At 42.9% G+C, this 19,187-nt stretch overlaps 1 protein-coding gene across 3 annotated transcripts in view; it reads left to right on the plus strand.

Annotated features, from left to right (window-relative positions):
• The window catches only part of LOC138201879 (zinc finger MIZ domain-containing protein 1-like), a 109,913-nt gene extending 91,317 nt beyond the window's left edge, over window positions 1-18,596 (plus strand). For all 3 annotated transcript variants that reach the window (XM_069155403.1, XM_069155405.1, XM_069155406.1), the window contains 18 exons: window positions 7,375-7,510; window positions 7,912-8,026; window positions 8,967-9,184; window positions 9,337-9,538; window positions 9,935-10,210; window positions 10,311-10,493; window positions 10,630-10,707; window positions 10,813-10,981; window positions 11,066-11,207; window positions 12,111-12,321; window positions 12,569-12,674; window positions 12,773-12,933; window positions 13,051-13,118; window positions 13,248-13,316; window positions 13,409-13,653; window positions 13,754-13,917; window positions 14,557-14,850; window positions 14,960-18,596. In XM_069155403.1, the coding sequence (XP_069011504.1) occupies window positions 7,375-7,510; window positions 7,912-8,026; window positions 8,967-9,184; window positions 9,337-9,538; window positions 9,935-10,210; window positions 10,311-10,493; window positions 10,630-10,707; window positions 10,813-10,981; window positions 11,066-11,207; window positions 12,111-12,321; window positions 12,569-12,674; window positions 12,773-12,933; window positions 13,051-13,118; window positions 13,248-13,316; window positions 13,409-13,653; window positions 13,754-13,917; window positions 14,557-14,850; window positions 14,960-15,067 (2,945 nt within the window). In that variant the 3' untranslated portion in view covers window positions 15,068-18,596. The remainder of the gene's footprint in view (window positions 1-7,374; window positions 7,511-7,911; window positions 8,027-8,966; window positions 9,185-9,336; window positions 9,539-9,934; window positions 10,211-10,310; window positions 10,494-10,629; window positions 10,708-10,812; window positions 10,982-11,065; window positions 11,208-12,110; window positions 12,322-12,568; window positions 12,675-12,772; window positions 12,934-13,050; window positions 13,119-13,247; window positions 13,317-13,408; window positions 13,654-13,753; window positions 13,918-14,556; window positions 14,851-14,959) is intronic.
• The last annotated feature ends 591 nt before the right edge of the window (window positions 18,597-19,187 follow it).

A 19,187-nucleotide genomic window follows, 5' to 3' on the forward strand; every position in this document is an offset into this window, starting at 1 on the left:
TTTGGAAGGAGTTTTTCTCCCAATCAGCTTAATGTACTGACATACAGTAACAGACTGAAGATTGAATGCTGGTCTGGGGAGATGTTTGGCTTTAATGCACGAGGAATTAATGCTCCGCAGGGGGTGAAATGCTATAGCGGTCCACCTCCGTGTCTTACAGAGACACTGAACGGCATGCCCTGTTTTTAATGAAGCGATTTGTTGCATGTGCCAAGAGAGATTATCTTTTAAAAGACCGGCCTGCTTAGACGAAGGTTGGTGTAACCACGACCCAAGAAATGACAGTCACGGGGATGAATCATCTTGAGATTGTGCTACATATTGTATCTTGTTCCAGCTGGTATTCAGTTTGCACTAAATGGATTTCTTTAAAGACATACAGCATAATCCTTATCTAAAATCTGGGAACACAAGATTATATTTGAAGATAACGGTCTTATCTGTGACTTTATTGATTTTTATTCAGGATTGCTGCATTTTTTTTTTTTTTTTTTTTTACAATGCATATAGATGCACATTTGCATCACAAAGTGGTGAGCTGGATATTTCCATTATCTCTTTCATGTGAAAAGGTTTTAGTACAGCAGCATGGGTGGGAAGTTAAAGAAGGCAGGATGTCAAAAAAGAAACCCAGAAACATCAAATCTGTGGTATTTTATTTTTCTCCTTGCGCTGCTCTCCACCACATGGCCACATATGCTTGTGGCCTCGGTGAAACCTTTTTGGCACGAGTCCAACCGCCCCCCTCTTCTCTTCGCCGGATGGACATGGCACGACATTGTGGCCATGTGGCCAGCAGGAGGCTGTATTTAAGCCGGGGCAGCTCTGAAATGGGCCATAAAACCTAGCCAGCAAGTCTGGCTCCCCGTGAGGCAACGGGCCTAAGTACTCATTGACAAGACTCCAATATCACCGACTTCCCAGAGAGAGAGTGGCAGAGGAAATAATGTAAGAAAGAAGAAAGCAGCAGACAAAGATGAGGTGCAGACAGGAGGCAGTTGTCTGGCCTAGATAGACAGGCTGTTTTATAACTGTTTGTGCTTAACACTTTCAATCCGCAGTAGAGCTGCTGTTGCATAGCTAAACACTAACTTTCGCTGTGATCTTTTTTTTACTTGCCTTTCAGCTTCAGATGCATTTCACTAAGTGGAATAGCTGCATGTGTTTAATGCCCCATAGCAGCCATGACATTCACATGTTTTCGCTTCATCAGCTTGATGGAAACAACACTGAAATATGTCACAAAATGAGTCACCCGACTTTAAAATCTTAGCAACTGAGCTAATGAAGTCCTTTTATAGACTTCGTTTTACAGTTTGCTTTTGCTTCCATGTCAAGACTTGAGAGGGTAAAATGGGTCCTTTAAGGCAATACACCTGTGAGCTTCCACCTGATTATCCCCACATGGATGAACACAACTCTGGCCTGTCACGGGTTGACGGGTCCGTAACCTGTCCTACCTTCTCCTCATGCGTGATTGACACATCGCTTCAATTCCATTATCAAATTGGCATCAATGAATAATTTGTGGCGTCTGTGTAAAGACAAAGAGAGGTTTGATGGCTTCCAGGCGGGCGTCCATGGCTCTGTGGTGACCGTGTGCATGTCAGGCAGAGTGAGGGATGATTTACGACTCAGCCGGTGGTTTACGCAGGATAGCTTGGCACTGGACCGGGCTTTCATAAGCAATGTCATAGCAACTACTTGTTCATGTAGTTTTCCATATATTAAGAGGGAAATCCCTGAATTTTACAGTTCTGGGAAACCTACATAAGTAAGGAATTCTTTGGCTAGAACTGAGCTGTTTTGCATGGCCTCTTAGGTGCTCTCAGTAACCAGGGATACTGGGGCTCCCCAGACTCTCTCTTATTTTAATTGACTTTGGCCTGCAGGAGGCTTGTGTCCATTCAGACCTTTCTGGGCAGAGACAGAGAAGAGGGAGGGAGGGAGGAACAGAATGTGAATAGCGCTCCCTCAGAAACTAAAGAGTGCAGCCCACTAGAGCTGCTCTTGTTAGTTTGCTCATGGTCTTTGTTCTCCTTTCAGCCCTTCTGGCTAAATGTCTTCAAACAAGCCGTCTGGGGGTCGTGATTCTTTACTGCAAAAATTGGACTTTGCCGTTAGAGTTAGTTTGGGAATAAGCGAGGAAGTACCGCTGATAATGTGAGCGTGATGCGATGACAGGATGTGTACTGTACTTGGTTTTGCGTGGACGTTGGCGACCGAGCCATGTGGGGCGATGCCAGGTGGGAGTCCAGGGTTGACAAGGGAGCAGGTGTCTATTAGACACAGAGGGGGGGGGGGGGGAGAGATCATAAGAGCTCTTGGCATCTGCCTTACCTGCTGCCTCCCCTGCAGTGTCCTGCCAGTAAATGGTGGGAGAAAGGTAAAAAAAACAAAAACAAAGAGAAGAGGGAAATGTTTTGGAGGAGGCAGCAAGTGTAGAGGTGACCTTTGTCATAGGAGCCATTCATGTTATGTTTTTAAGGCTTCTTAAAATCCTCCTCCCTTCCTGCAGCACCTATGGCCTCTGTTCATTGTGGTTGGGTTGGTTGCATTCCTGCCTCCATTCATTATGTTTAAACACTGGCCTGACTTTGGAGAATCTAATCAGAACATGCCATTAACAGTTTGAACAGAGACTGTTGCTTTAGCATGTCGTGTTTGTAGTTAACGCAGAGAAATAATGGGAGTCTCTGGTGTTGATACCCTTTTGACTATGCATGGGATTTCTACCACTGACAGCACCGTTGCACCAGTTAACAGATGTCATGCTATTAGCCTAAGTTCACCACAATAAGTGTGTTCACATTCCCTGAGTTTCTGTGGTACGAGTGATGGTGGGAAAGTGGGCGTTGTTTCATGGTGGTCAGAAGGTTTGCGGTCAAACCATCTTTACCAGCATCAGAAAAAACAAGAAACATAAACTGATCAGTTACAGTTACACGATGGAGCCGCAGAGCCGAAGTCATGACGTTACATCCTGGCTAGTTTCTGTAACTCAGTGAAGTCTCTTATGTGTGTTAGTCTGTCTAGAGCTGCAGCAACTAGTCGATAAATCAATGAGGTGATTGTCAGAAACTTAAAAGTCAGCTATTTGAATAGATAAATTGTTGTGAGTTGTTTATCAGTGGAAAACAAGCTAAAATTATTTGATTCCAGCTTCTTAAATGTGACTATTTTCTGCTTCCTTCAGTCCTCCATGATAATTAACTGATTACCGTTTGGTTGTGGACTCTCGATTGGGACAAAGCAGGACATTTTAGAGACCAAAGACCAAATTGAGACAATAATTGACAACTTAATTGATAATGAACATAATCATTATTTGCAGCCCTTGACTTTTTTAACTGATTTAACAACAATTACTTTGTAAGTTTCAAAGAACACTAGAACGCAATACAACGATCGTTCTCAGACACAAAACGAGCCACATGGGATTTTTAATAAAGTTTTCTTCCCGCTTTTTCATTCACTTTGGTCTGTATCCACTATAGGCCTGATAGATAGTTACCTTTTCAACAAGGTGCATTTCAGCAGTGCTACTTGCCTGCTGGAATCTCTCAACACGCTCTAGCTCCATTGAAAACTGTTCAACAAAAGGACTCAAAACTAAGTAAAAAGGACTTTTTTTTCTTCTGTAAGACAAATTCCTAGAGATTTTTAAATGAATTTAAATCTAATTTTGAGCAGCGTAAATTAATTCTGTTCACTTGAAAACAGATTGCTCAAAACATAAACAAATGAAGTGGCAGGTAAGTAAAAAATAAAGGATATTTTTTGAATTTGGGTGAACTGAGCTTTAGAGTATAAAAAAGATACCTTTTCTTTAGGGAGAGCCAAACCGACTGAATCAAAGTATTTAATCAGCGCAGTTTATCTCTCTGCCTCTTGTCTGTATGTGCGGTGGAAGGTGGCGTGGAAAGTATTGTCATTGGAAAGAGCGTTGAACAACTGTCAGGGATGCGGTCCATGTCATTTGTCATCTCTCCCCGGGGCTTCATGACAGCGAGTGAAGCTGGAAGCTGCAGGCCCGGTCGCTAAACCACCCATCTAGTCCCAGCAGATGCGTTTACCGCCCTTCGCCGTGGTTGACCATCAGGCTGGGCAGCTGAGCACCAGAATATCAATACGGCTCAGACTCAGCCGGGCCCCTGGGACTATCTGTAAGGCCAACGGGATAGCCTCCTCTCCTTATGGAAGGCAGAGACTCATCGCCGCCAGGGGAGACCAGAAAGATGCTCCGTGGCACAAAATGCCAGTTTGACTCACTCCAGAGTGGTCTCTGAGATTTGGAAGTGCTACACCTGAGACGATTATCTCCAGTTTTGGCTCTTCTCAGGGAGGGAAACAGATGATTCTATTGAAGGGCCGTCTGTGAGAGGAGAAGAGAGTAGAAGAGAAACAGTAATCCTTTTGTGTTCATCATCTGCACTGTCCTGAGAGATGTATGGGTGGAGGAGGAGGAGGAGTGTGAGCAGCAACGGGTTGGCTGTTCCTCCTCTTGTCATCTGAAACCTGAAGTTTATCCTCTGAGTCAATGACAGGGCCCCTGCTTTAAACAGGTTGGTGCTCAGTGGAGGTGGTAATTTTGTGTGGCGATAAGCCCTTTATCTAATGGTGGGGTAGAATAATCCTTCTTTAAGTGGCAGCGCTGGTACTTCCCTCTCCTTTTTTTTTTCTTTTTTCTCGCAGATAGCTGATGTATTGTAATTTCTCTCCCCTCCTCGACACTGTTGTAGTTTTTGTCCTGCGGCTGTTGATGTCGGCCGCGGTGTGAAACGAGGAAACCGTCGCGCTTAGCCAGACGGCCTCACGGTGGCACAGCTAGGGGATAAATTGCAGAGACATGTTTATCAACATAGAAGAAGTGCAAGTTACCCCTTGTTGGAAGAGAATAATGGGACCTAATTGAGCTGTAGCATGCTGGCTGGTCGCCAGGCCCTTGAATTGAAAACTCTCTCCATCAGAAGGGGGTCTGAGGAGAGGGAGGGTGCTGTAAAAACACTGCAGGACCTTCTAACATAGATGTGAAACTCATAAACCTATTAGCCACGCTTGGATCCAGTCGTAGTTGATTATAAGTGTCATACAAATCTGCACATTTACGTGTGAGTGTGATGTTTTTAGTCGAGGGAGCACCTGAGCGGCCTTTTCTGTCAACCAAAGAAAAAAAGTCAGATCAGCCGTGGTAAAGTCAGATCAATTCTCTGGAGGAACAGCACAGTCTGTCTCCTGGCACCTGCCTTGCCAAGAACAGGACGGAGAAAAGAGAGGGAGCATGAGCGGGTGGGAAGGAGGAAAAACCCAGCTGCCTCTGTGCCTGAGCTCCGTGCTGCTTTTAAGGCGTGGGAGGGAGGGAGAGGAGAGTAAGAGGGAGAGGAGAGGAGAGGAGAGGAGAGGAGAGGAGAGGAGAGGAGAGGAGAGGAGAGGAGAGGAGAGGAGAGGAGAGGAGAGGAGAGGAGAGAGAGAGAGAGAGAGAGAGAGAGAGACAGGGAGACTGCTGGCACCATCTGTACATGTCTTTTGTATTCCAGCCCTCATCTTTACACAGAGCGAGGCTGGTGTGCTCAGTGTTCAAATGAAAGGATAGGAGGTGCCTTTTGGGGTGCAGCACTCTGAGAGGAGAAGGTGTGTGTCGATGCAGAAATGCAGCTTTGTCCTCAGAAATTCAGCGCACTCAGAGGACATCTTGTGTCCTATTTATTTTTGCCTCTTTGTGTGTGTTATTATAAGCCAGCGTGTTGTCTTTCCGTGTGTGTTTGCAGGCAGCCATGTGTGGTCAGAGCTCCGGGTTACCATGCTCCTGATGGGAGTCAGAAGCTTTTGTTTGTTCCTCCCTCCTATCAGCCCCATTATCCTGGTGTCTCCTCTCTCACTGACTCACTCAACCTCTTTTTTTTTTTTTTTTTTTTTTTTTGTTGATCTCTCTCTCTCTCTCTGCCTCTGCATGTGTGTGTGAAATATGTGCCATGGCGGCCCATCCTTGCATGTGGCAGCGGGGTGGATCTGCCTGCGAGGCCAGCCTGCGCTGTCTGCTGTCATATTGACGTGGCTTTTTGCGCGAACCGCAGCTGAAATCACCGAGCGCTCTGTTTCACCCACCCACCCCTCCCTCCCCGCTCCTTGCTCAGACTGGAAGTGCTGTGAATCATAAGAGGAGGTGGCTGCCCTCCTCTTTGATTGAATCCACATTTCCCTTTTCTCCTCTGAAGCTGCAGAGAGAGGCTAGAAGGAGGCAGGGGAAGTGAGAGGCAGAGGAAAAGGGGGGAAAGTGAGGTTGTTGTTGTTGTTTTTTTGTTTTGTTTTTTATAGTTGGCACAGTACAAACACATCCACTGCAGATGAAAAGCATATGATTCGATCAAATGAACTCTGTGGTAGCTACCTAACCAAGTGGTAGGTAGGTAGGTGAGGATAAAGGGAAGGACTGGAGTCCATCTGCTGGCCCAGAGTGAACCCTAGTGGCCGTAAGCAGCAGTGACATGACGGATCGAAGCTGATCTTTTATATTGGAGCATCGTTTTGTTTCTTAGTGCAAGCGGGAATTGACATAGGCAAGATTTTCAGGGCACCTCTGGGAACCTGTGAAAAACTCTGTCATATTTTAGAAATTAAATTATAGATTAAAAACAAATAGAAAAAGCAGAATCAGAATAAAAGAAAACAGGATACATAACACGGACTATGTACATGTGCATTGGCATGTGTTTATATATATATATGTTTATTGTACATGACTATTTATGCAATGACATAGCTGTGATGATATGTGCATATGAGTGTAAATATGTGTACAGTATATATAAATCACTAGCCCTACACACAAACTATAAATTTGAGCTAATTAGCACATTTAAACTCTGTGTCCTCCTCTCAGTATGTGATATATATTTATTTGACTACTATAAATCCAATAAACATTAACTAGTTCCTAAGCAATAGAAGTCCTTTAGCCAAAGGAAAAAATAAGACAAACCTTTAAACAGTTGATCTAAACAGATATGTGTATTTCTTTTAATGACTAATTTGTGTTTAATGCTGTTACACTGTTGTGTAGAGTGACGTACTGTTCCCCTATTCAGTTTTGGAGGTGTTTTGCTCTGCACATGACTCCAGTTTGTCATAGGCAATGACACATTTATTTTTATGCACCATTTTGTCAGGCCATCGCTTTTCAATTTTATGTCCAATTTTGCTCAGAAGCTTTCTGTCCCTAAGTTGTTGTTTCATCTGCCTTCCTCCTCTCACACAATCACTTTCTGTAGGTTTTTGAAGTGCTTGCAGTAAACGGGGCGTGGGTCACCTCTGCAGGTATTTTTCGCACAGGTGTCCGACAGCGCCGATAATACTCTTCCTCTGCTCTCTTTCCAGCCCTTCTGTCCTCGTGGTGTGAGGAGCTGGGACGCCTCCTCCTCCTCCGTCACCAGAAGAACCGGCAGAACGAGCCTCCGGGAAAAGTGCCCATGCAGCCCCCCATGAGCTCCATGAAGCCCAGCCTCTCACACGGGTCAGTGTTCACACTGCTGTGCTTTTTGGCTTGTGTCTGAGGTGTGTTTGTGTGTGTGTTGGTTGCGTCAACAGACAGACCAGGCTCTTGGGGAAAGCCCTTCGTCTCCATGTGAAGCCCAGTGTTCCTTATGGATCAATGGCGAGACAAACTGCCAGACAAACTGCTTGCAGCACAGTCAAAAGTGACAAACACTACCTCAACCCATTTGTAAAGGGAGTTAATAATTACAGTGTGCGCATTTTATGAGGAAGGACATGCTTTCATTTTATAATCCTGACAATAAAACCTGCCCTTCGCTATCATTCAGCAAACACGTACCTACTTTTTTATGACTGTGCTGTGGTACACAGCGCGTTTTGCTTTGTCCACTTGACGAGTTTTTGTCCTTCCCCCTGCAGAGATGGGTCTTTTCCCTACGACTCGGGTCCCTGGCAACAAAACACCAATCAGCCTCCAGGTTCAGTGTCTGTGGTGACCACCGTCTGGGGCGTGACCAACACTTCACAGAGCCAGGTGAGATCCTTTACCTGTCTGAGGAAGTAAAAGTGAGTGGACTGCATCAGATGGGATCGTATTTCTGACATGGAGACAGTTGAAAGAGGGATTTCAGATGGTATCAAGATGTGCAACGATGCAAAAATCATGCATTGTATCGATATCTAATTTTTCTATTCATTTCTATGATAATTTTCAAGAAAAATGTCTTTGTTGCATTGCAGTTTGACTTAAAAGTTGTTGTTTTTTTGTGGCATTTCACATACACAAAAAATAAAGGGTTATTCCATTATAATTTCAAGGTAACAATGATTAAAATGTTTTTGAAATGTTTTATTGTGTTTTTCATGAAAAAAATTATTTTAATTGTCATCACAAAATTAAGAATAAAAAGAGTTGACATTAACAATGTTTCCATGTAGATGTAACAACAGCGACACTGTCGCCACCGCAGGACTGAAATACTGAAAATACACTTTTTTTGAGGAAATGTGATCAATTACTATACGTGGTGACAAGCTGGGGGGGAAAAAAAGTGCAAAACTGATGTGCTCAGTGCGTCTTTGATTGTGTATTTGTGGATGTTATAAATCAGACTTTACTTTGGATTCAAGTTTTGTCTACATCGACCAGGTTTTTAATTTTCTTTATTCTGGGGCTTGTATGCAATCTACCAATCATGGCTCAACATGTAATGTGTTGGCACTTGCTGTAACAGAATATTTTGGTTGTTCTGATTAGCGTGACTTATACTCTACATGTATACGGTGTGCTCTGATACGTCCATGCTCTCTTTGTTAATGCAAGAAAGCATTTTGCTCACAGAATGTTCAGAATTAAAAATGAGTGGCTTTAGTATCTCGCTAAATGCAAACAGAAATAGCTCAAATATTTGGCCACAAAGAGTTGAACCTCATCTAAAAGCATCAAAACATGTTTATGACTCTGTGTCCATCAGGTGTTGGGGAATCCCATGGCCAACAACAACAATCCCATGAACCCTGGGGGTAACCCTATGGGCTCGGGTATGTCTGGTAACAATCCAGGTATGAACTCTGCTCAGTTCCCTGGTCCACAGCAGCAGTTCCCCAACAAAGGCAACTCCAACCAGGGCTACATGCAGCAGGGAATGTACGGACGACCCAACTACCCCGGAGGAGGCGGCTTTGGTGGCAAGTAAGTAGACAGTGAATTCATATTTGTCATTGCAATGATAAAAAATGCTTTAAAAGAACGAATTCTGTATTTGGATTAGAAACATCGCTTTTTTTCCCAGTACAATGGTGTGCAGTAAAATTAATTTCTTACTGTGTTGCTTATTGTTATAGCTACCCTGGAGGCCCGAATGCTGGACCTGGTGGAATGGGCATCCCTCCACACTCCCGCCCTCCCTCAGACTTCACCCAGCCTGCCGCTGCTGCTGCCGCCGCAGCAGTTGCGGCTGCCGCCGCCACCGCGACTGCCACTGCCACAGCAACTGTAGCTGCCCTGCAGGAAACCCAGAACAAGGACATGAACCAATACGGACCGGTACAACAAAGCACACAACTGGTAGCATGAAAGGAATTGTTGCATTATGTTCACATCACACTGTCTGTTTTATGCTCATTGACTTTGCCTTCAGGTATTATCCTTTCAATGCTAACAATAGCACCACAACAAACAGCTGAGAGACGTGGGTTCAGGCCCATTGTTGAACTATTATTCAACTATTATTATACTATTAAAGATGAATAGTTAGCCAAAGTAGTCATGGTACATTTAGCTACAACAAAAGCTGACTGTTTTTTCAGATGTTATAACCTTTTGTTTCTCGCTGGCTATACGATCTTTGTCTTTTGTGATCTTTAGGAGACTCGTTCAATGGAAAATTTGTTACACTGACAGTAAAGTCTGATGGTTGATTGAACCCATTTTGTCTTCCAGATGAGTTCCTCTTTCCAGATGGGACCAAACCAGGCATACAACAGTCAGTTCATGAACCAGCCAGGACCCCGCGGCCCTCCATCCCTCCCTGGAAACATGGGCACAGGCATGAATGCATCAAACATGAGCGGGCCCCCAATGGGAATGAACCAACCCAGGGCCCAAGGCATGGGGACTTTCGGGGCCCACGGCCAAAGGATGCCCCAGCAAGGCTATGCAGGGCCCCGGCCGCAGGGCATGGGTATGCCGGGCATGAAAAGACCGTACCCCGGGGAGGTGAGTAGATGTCAATCCAACACTTGACCTTCTACTTCACCTTTAGTATCTAGCTCTTATACTGAATGCTGAATATTTGATGTCATCACTGCATTTACAGCCAAACTATGGTGGGCAGCAGTATGGACCAAACAACCAGTTCCCCAGCCAGCAGGGGCAATACCCCACACCCAATGCCTCCAGGCCGCTGCCGTCCCCCAACTACCCCGGCCAGAGGATGCCAGGACAGCAGCTGCAGGGCCAATACCCACCACCCAGCGGTGCCATGGGCCAGTACTATAAGGTGCAGTGGGAAGGCTGTTGAGCAACAATGTGATGGTGTTTGATATGGTGCAGTTTTATCAAGGTCTCAGGAGCAATTTTTACTGATAATAATAGTTGAAACTGAAGAATTTAATATCTGTTTTATCAAATTACAGCAAGAGCCACCTTTCAATGGCCAAACAAACAACTTCTCTGGGAGTGGATATCAGTACAACCAGGGTAATATGAATGGGGTAAGTCGAATTTTGGTACAGTGTTGTTTCTTCACATGATCGCTCTTGGATCTGTTGTATAGTTCCATTCATTTTTAATTTACTAAATGATTGTCTCCTATATAGCCTCCCAGACCAGTGGGTAACTACCCTCATTCCCCAGTGCCAGGCAACCCCACCCCTCCAATGACCCCAGGAAGTAACATCCCTCCATACCTGTCGCCAAACCAGGACGTGAAGCCACCTTTCCCTCCTGACATCAAACCAAATATCACCGCTCTCCCTCCACCTCCAGGTCAGTGACTAAAAACCTACAGTGAATACAGACGTCTTTAATCTTTTGAAGGTTTTTATAATCTGAGGTCTTCTCCACTGACAGCCAATCACAACGAGGAGCTGCGCCTGACGTTCCCAGTGCGGGATGGGGTCGTCTTAGAGCCCTTCAGACTAGAGCATAACCTGGCAGTCAGCAACCACGTCTTCCACTTAAGGCCCTCTGTACACCAGACACTCATGTGGAGGTAAGACGTAATGCATATATGTTTCTGTTTCCCTACTCCAGTGACCTACTTTTGACACTTGTACAAGTCTTTTAGGTCTTTTGAAAAAGCTGCTATTTCAGGTTGTTAAGAAGCGTCTCAGTAACACGGCTTTCCAGGAGTCTAGAATTGACTTTATAATTAGAAATGGCAATTTCTTTTCAAATTCAATCTTTTTTATGGTTATAGTGATTGTAATCTAATAATAAAATAGTATATATAAAAATGTAATTTTTAAGACAGATGACTCAGTGGGAATGAGAAGGAGAAAAGGATCTTGAACTGCGGTTAAACTGGATACAGTTTTTACAAATTTGGTTGAAATATCAACATGAATGCACTAAGTGAAAACAATTTGGCTGTTGATTCTTGGTACTGACGCTATGTTTAAAGGTCTATTTGGTCAAAAATCCCTATACCTGTGTTGAAATAATCCCTAAAGCCCCATCAAACCTCAAAGTAAATAGAAGGGAGATCCCACTTTACGTAAGAATCCAATCGTAAAGAACCTTTCTTCAATGGGTATTCTTGAATTAATTTTAACCTTTGCCAAACAGATTAGTTAATTCAAAAAAGTCTAGCCACCACTTTCCCAGGTAACTTGGAGAAGATCATTAATGTATTCATTTTCTGATTTGGATTCCCTTCCCTCCCCTCTCAAGCAAAACTCATACAAATGAGAGGAGTTTTATTGCTGCCAAACTGAGAGTTTATATCATTTTAAAATTGAGTCTCACTTGTTGACCTGTTTTTATATGAGCTCTTTTACATCGGAAACTATTTGAGTGATTTGTGACAATGAATTGCTGCTGTTTTGTCTTTCTGTGCCTCACAATGCTCCATAACACTCAGCAATGTATATTTTTATTTTGCTTGTCTGTGCAGATCGGACTTGGAGCTGCAGTTTAAGTGCTACCACCACGAAGACCGTCAGATGAACACCAACTGGCCGGCATCGGTCCAGGTCAGCGTCAACGCCACGCCGCTCACCATCGAGCGGGGCGACAACAAGACCTCCCACAAACCCCTGCACTTGAAACACGTATGCCAGCCAGGAAGGAACACAATCCAGATCACAGTCACTGCCTGCTGCTGTGTGAGTACATAAATCCCCAGAACTAATGAAAAGAGGTTTATACAAATCCTGACACAAAAATATTTGCCAGTCATACAATAGAAGAAATCTCCCTCCAGATCATATTTAATGCTAAAGCTTACAACAAAGTCATAAATGAATCTGCCGTGTCTTTGTTTCTCGGGATGTTGAAACAGTAAAGAAAGCATTCAACTAATACACCTTGGCGGGATGTTTGTGATAGTGACGGTGGTGTTTCTTCCCGCAGTCGCACTTGTTTGTGCTGCAGCTGGTCCACAGGCCCTCGGTTCGCTCCGTCCTCCAGGGCTTACTGAAGAAGAGGCTTCTGCCCGCGGAGCACTGCATCACCAAAGGTATTCACACAGGAACGCAGTCACATTCTGCACCCGAATGTCCCCATCGTTCTCAGACTTGTTGCTTTACACGCTGCGTTTCCTCTTCTGCCTCAAAGTTAAGAGGAACTTCAGCAGCGTAGCGGCGTCATCGGGCAACACTACGCTCAACGGAGAGGACGGAGTGGAGCAGACGGCCATCAAGGTTTCCCTCAAATGTCCGATCACCTTCCGACGAATACAGCTTCCAGCGAGAGGCCACGACTGCAAACACGTTCAGGTAACTACTGCAGGCATGAACCATCACCACAGCAGTTACAACTAGTCAACAATGTGATGCCTTTACAGATAATTATTTACTGCTTAATAAGTTTGACAAACTGTCTTGTTCCTGTAGTGTTTTGATTTGGAGTCATATTTACAACTGAACTGTGAGCGGGGGACATGGCGATGTCCTGTATGCAAGTAAGTCTATCCAGTTTAAATAACCTAGCAGTACTACTACTACTACTAATAGTTTTGACTGGGATGCCCTTTCGTGTCTCTCTAAGCATTTGTAAGCTGTTTTAAAGTCTATCTCTCTTCTCTCCTCAGTAAAACAGCATTGTTAGAAGGACTCGAAGTGGACCAGTACATGTGGGGAATCCTGAACGCCATTCAAAAGTGAGTGTAAACAAGAAATTAATTTAGATTGCATATGTACTTATCTTAATTTTGTTGTATCTTAACCATTCGATTTCGTCTGTATTCACCAGCTCGGAGTTTGAGGAGGTCACCATCGACCCAACGTGTAGTTGGCGGCCGGTGGCGATAAAATCTGATATCCACATAAAGGAGGATCCAGATGGACCACTGGCCAAGAGGTTTAAGACGATGAGTCCCAGCCAGATGATCATGCCCAATGTGATGGAGATGATAGCTCAGCTCGGCCCCGGCCCATCGCCGTACCCATCGCTACCTTCTGGGCAAGGGGGCAACAACAGCGAATACGGCAGCCAAGGTAGTTTAGAGTTCCAACGTACAGTGACGTCCTTAAATGAACTGGTACTCCAACTCCCAAGTGAACAAGTGTTAATAGGTTTTTCTTATTTGGTGTCTAGGCAACAGTTACCAGGGTCACGGGAACTTCGACTTCCCTCACAGCACCCCTGGTGGTACGTCGATGAACGACTTCATGCACGGTCCTCAGCTGTCTCACCCACCTGATATGCCCAACAGCCTGATGGCACAGGACAAGCCACTGTCCCACAACATGCCTGACTCAGTAAGTCCTCCCACCTCCTGGTCCATTGATTCTGCATTACCGTGTCTCTTTGTTTCTGTTCTCTTTTCTGTCTTTATATTTTGCACAATTTCAAAAATAATTTGTAACTGTTTCTGAGTTTTATGTAGTTAACAGGCTGTATGGAAACTTATGGGCAATACACCTGTTTGCTTTCTTGTCAATTGAGAAAGATATCACTCTCATGTCTGTATGGGAAAGATGTAGCTGCAACAGCCAGTTAGCTTAGCTTAGCATAAAACCTTTAAGCTGTAGCTATGGCCTGGCTCTGACACTTGTGAAACAGGAGCAGTAATTTCCTCGAGGCTCTGCCGGTTGCCACGCAAATTTGGAGAGCGAGGTTGGCTGTTTAGCTAAGCTAACCAAATATTCTGACTCCAGCTTCCCATTTAAAGTTGTATCGATTCAAAGTGAAGATAACTTCATCACGATCAACTTAAATTCCATCATCTTGCAAATTACAAGCAGCTTGAAAAAGAAAAACTGTGATGGCCATTTCTCACAATTTTCTGACAGATTTTAGACAAAAAGAGTAATATTTCAATCATAAAAATAATAGACAATACAAATACCACCAAGTTCTAGTGTGAATATTTCCCCCCTCCCTCCCTCTTACAACAGATACCTCATTCTGCCGGCAATGACCAGTCGCATGGTCCATTGCAGCAGAGTTTACATGCGTCTCCACACCCTGGGAGCCAATCAGGGCAGCAGCTACACCACAGCGGGCCTCCTCAGCCCTCACGACAAGCTCCACCTCCTCAGCAGCAGCAACAGCAGCAGCAGCAGCAACAGCAGCAGCAGCAGCAGCAGCAGCCCGGCCCCAACAACCATCCTCACAGCGACCTAGCCTTCAACCCCTCCAGCAGTTTGGACAGCCAAGCAGGGTCGGACATGCCTGAGCCATCTTTAGACGTGAGTCCTGAGAGATATCTGAAGTTTTCAAATCTGGTCAAATTAATCAGAATGTGAGGAATTTCCTTGAAAGCCGAAGCAAACTTTTGTTTATCATTCCTTTCCACAGCTTCTTCCAGAGCTCGCTAACCCAGACGAACTGTTGTCGTACCTGGACCCCCCAGACCTCCCCAGCAATAGCAACGATGACCTTCTATCGCTCTTCGAAAACAACTGAGGCGTTTCAGACACACATAAACTCTTCTGACTGCCTCCCTGAACCCAAGGCGGTCACTCAGTACTTGATAAACACAAAGATGCACTCCCTTTCTCTTCCTCCTCTTGTACAATTCTCATTCGCCAGCGCAGATTGACTGAAAGAGGTTATAACTCAAAGAGACGGCGGGAGGGTCGCCCCGCCCTCTCACCCCGTTGGTGATCCCTTTGAACTGTGCAGCTATACTCAGTTGATTTTTTTACGCCACACACATGTGTATGTGTGCTCATTAGGAACGTGTTGTAGCATTTTTTTAATTCATGTTTTTTCTTTCCTTTTGAGAAGAAAAAAGGAATTCACTGTATAAAACAGAAAAATAACTGAAAAAAACCTGCGCTATCTGGCCAGTGTGTGTCGTGTTATTCCAGTCTGAGAGGCCACAGCTTCCTGGTGTCACAGCTCCATTCCCTGACTGGTCTGGTTAATCGCACTGTTTTTGTCCACCACACATCGTTTAAAAGCACAAGAGATTCTGGCAATGCAAAAACAGAAAATCGGTCTTTACAAAAGGAAACGGATCAGTTAAATCAGTACACGTCTGTCTTTGACAAAATGTTCTTTTCTAATTTTTGCTCTCCTGCCAACATTTAAACAAAAATGTGGGGATTGATTGGCCTCCACTTTGTCTACTATTGTGCTATATACATATTTTTGTCAAAAAAAAAGATGTCCCCCCTTTTTAGTTACGAGGGTTGAGACCTATAACGGAGAAGATTTTGGCCCCACTTCCACAAAATTTTTTATACTGCATACCAAGAGTAGCATATCTGTTCTCCTACATATTGTATATTTATTGTCCTCCTGCAGAAAGGAGTGATTTTTAATGAAAACGAAAGGTACAATATGAAAGATTGGGGTTCCTGTGACGATCCTGCTGCATTTATTGCTTTCCGCTATAACTCCTTCATCGCCATCTGCTCTGCATGAGCCCTGGTGTCACTTGTGTCAGCACCTTTGCAGTGTGGCATCTCTCTCCCTGTTAAATGATGTGCTGTTTAAGTAGTATACAAAGTGCATGTGTGCCAAGCCCTTGTCTAGTGCTGTTCCAAGTGGTAAAAAAAAAAAAAAAAAAAAAAAAAAAAAAGATAGTGTGGTTTTTATCAGTTGCTGTTTCCACAGATCTTTTGTTTGTTTGTTTGTTTGTTTTTGATTTCTGTCTGATTTAGTATGATTTTATTTAACACTAACATTGAAGGGATAATGATGATATCAGCAATACATTTATCGTGTATTTGCTGGATATACTGTGTTATGTTTGTTATGTTGTTTTTTTGTTTGTTTTATTGTTGCTGCATAATTAAACTATCCATAAATCTTTTGGGAAACTGCTCAACATCACCAAAGTTAGAGGGATGAGAATGGAAATGTTTGTGTTTGCTCGGTCCTGTATAAGACTGCGAGTGTATGCTGAGCGTGTGACTGTGTGTGTGTTTCTATTGATGTGATGGGAGGTAATATTGGTTTTAAAGATATAGGGGAGGACAAGTAACAGTTTATCCATCACTGCTGTTCAAGAAGTGGTTTTCAAAGCAGTATTGGTGCAGACTTTTTGCCACAATTTTTTTTTTTTCAATTTCACTTTTTGAGAAGAGTGCTGTTCAGTATGCAAATGTATTATTTTTTAAGAAATGCTATTGTACTGTAAATATCATTGTGAATATTTTTGTATCATCTTGATAATGTTTGTCCTTTGATCATTAGTCGTCCAACCTAACCACATATGCTCCCAAACTCCCATCTGACCACTGACTTTGTTTGTAACCAGCATCTGACAGCTGTCTCGCCTCCTCGCCGCGGGGAGGCCAGTCCAAACGTCTCATAAGCTATTTCCTGCAGGTCATCGTGCTTTCTAGTCACTTTTCTCCAGGTGTTTAACGCCTGTCGTTTAAAGACACATGTCCCATTTCTTTATGGTCCCCTTCCTCGCATCAGCTCAAGGTGGTTGTGTAGCATCATTTCAGTCTTCAGATGTCCAACTCAGTTTGAAGCAATACTTTCTTTCATGCTGAGATGTATTGATTGAAAATGTTGTCTGTTAATGAATTTTATGTTAACATTTTATCAGTGATACTGAGCAGTAATGGTTTTAAAAAGATGTGGTATCAGCTGGCTTTCAGTGTAATTAGTGAGCTATGTGAATATCATAATTGTTGCTAATTGTCAATACACAGTGGTATTTTAAAGATATATCACAACCATATTTTAAACAAATTCATGATATTGTTTATATTTTTGTTATAGAAAATGTGGCTTTTTTAAAAGCACGAGACCATATACATTTTTATCCCCTTTCATTTTTGGTAAATTATTTTATACTGGTTTTCTTATAATCTGTAAGGCTAGAAATCCAATTTCTTTCAAAAGTAACATTGTGCTGAATTAACAACCCTGATTTTATGTAAACATTATTTGAAATGTCATTTAAGGAATATTATTTGTTCCAGTTCAGCGCACTGACATGTTTCATATATGAAGTCACAGAGACATCAAATCAAAAGTCCACATTTCAACAATACACTGCCACAAATTCATTTTTCTACTATCTGAATTGAAACTTTTGATCAATCCCATGGAAGTCGTTATCATTTCATATTTTGTTCTTACTGTCAAGAGAGACAATTTGGAGTATAAGGCAGCACCCCAAATCTGTAGTTGCACAATCACAATAAAGGGCCATTTCTCTGGGGGATGTTGTTTGGAGAAAAAAAAAAAAAAAAAAAAAAAAAAAAAGGAAAATAATGATTAAAAAAAGAAAAAAAAAAAAACAGAGAGGAAGGGCACGTTCATCAGTCTGACCTGGAAAGGATGTTGAGGGCAAGGCTAGGTCAAACGTCCCAAGGATGCCTGTATATATGTAAATTAATATAGAGACATGTGAACAGAAATGTATTCATTTTCCCTGGGAATGTGCATTGTTTCTTCAGAATAATAAAAAGCTTGCAACCCCTCTACTGGAAGTGGCTGAATATGGAAAATGAAACTTGTTAGTTAGTGTCTGTGGGTATCTCTCAGCATTTTGTTCCCCCTCTGTAATATACTTTCACCTCTTTCGTTAGGGGAACTGGGACAGCTATGTTTTACATGTAATATTTAGCCTAAGTGTTCTAGTCTGTCACCTGCATACTCTGAGGTGCTAAAGCTAAAAAAGGAAAAAAAAACAAAAAAAAAAACAAGGTTACAAAGAAAATCGCTTGGAGGTGATGGGGAAGGGCGGTGGGAGGAACAAGTCCAGAAGATTGTAACCAAATCCATAGTTTGTACAATTTTTGATATCATGAACAGTTGGAAAAATGATACAATCTAAGGTGATTCATGCAATGTGGCCATTGTCTCTATGTTTGTACATTGTATGTACAATCATTTCATATTCTAAACTGGTCAGAAAATAAAGGAACTAATTGTGATTTTTAGTCTTGCAGAATTGTATGTAGTTAGATGATGTGACAACCTAATATTTATCTAATAAATATGTATTCAGATGATACCTGTATGTCACTGGTTTTGTCTTTTGTGTACTTGTGTCAAAGTTTGACATTAGCTGTGCCTGACTCTCACAGGCTGTTTATCCGAGCTAAAGGTGTAAACTATGGATATTAAATTTTACTCGCAGCTTGCTCTTATGTGGAAAATATATGAGCCCGCATAAATTAACACATCGAAATAGAAGGAGACAAGGTTGCTCATCGGAATGGTGTTTAGCGTGCAGTTGAGCTTTTTTTTTTTTAATGTAAATATTCAACTAGGAAACTGCAGAAGCGAAAATATAAATGACTGTTATGCACCAAAAAGGGGACAAAAATTATGAAGCACAATTTGATAAATTGAGAATCTGTGACAGTGGGGTGACAAACTCAATCTGTGTGTTGCAGTGGTTTTCTAAACGGGACAAAATATATATTTTGTTTTTTATATAAATGAATTCAATTGTACAACTGAATATTTTGTTCAGTTACATCACTGAAACAAGAGGAAAGACTTTCAATTTCCAATTCTGTCCTTGTGTGACAGCTGACATATCTGACTAAAACAAACACACGGCTTACTGCCGATTTTTTTCCTAACACATTTCATGCCAGGGCCT

The sequence above is a fragment of the Embiotoca jacksoni genome, unplaced genomic scaffold (genome assembly GCF_022577435.1).
Source record: "Embiotoca jacksoni isolate LCO1_2020_lvr unplaced genomic scaffold, fEmbJac1.0.p SCAF_20, whole genome shotgun sequence".
Classification (NCBI taxonomy): domain Eukaryota; kingdom Metazoa; phylum Chordata; class Actinopteri; family Embiotocidae; genus Embiotoca; species Embiotoca jacksoni.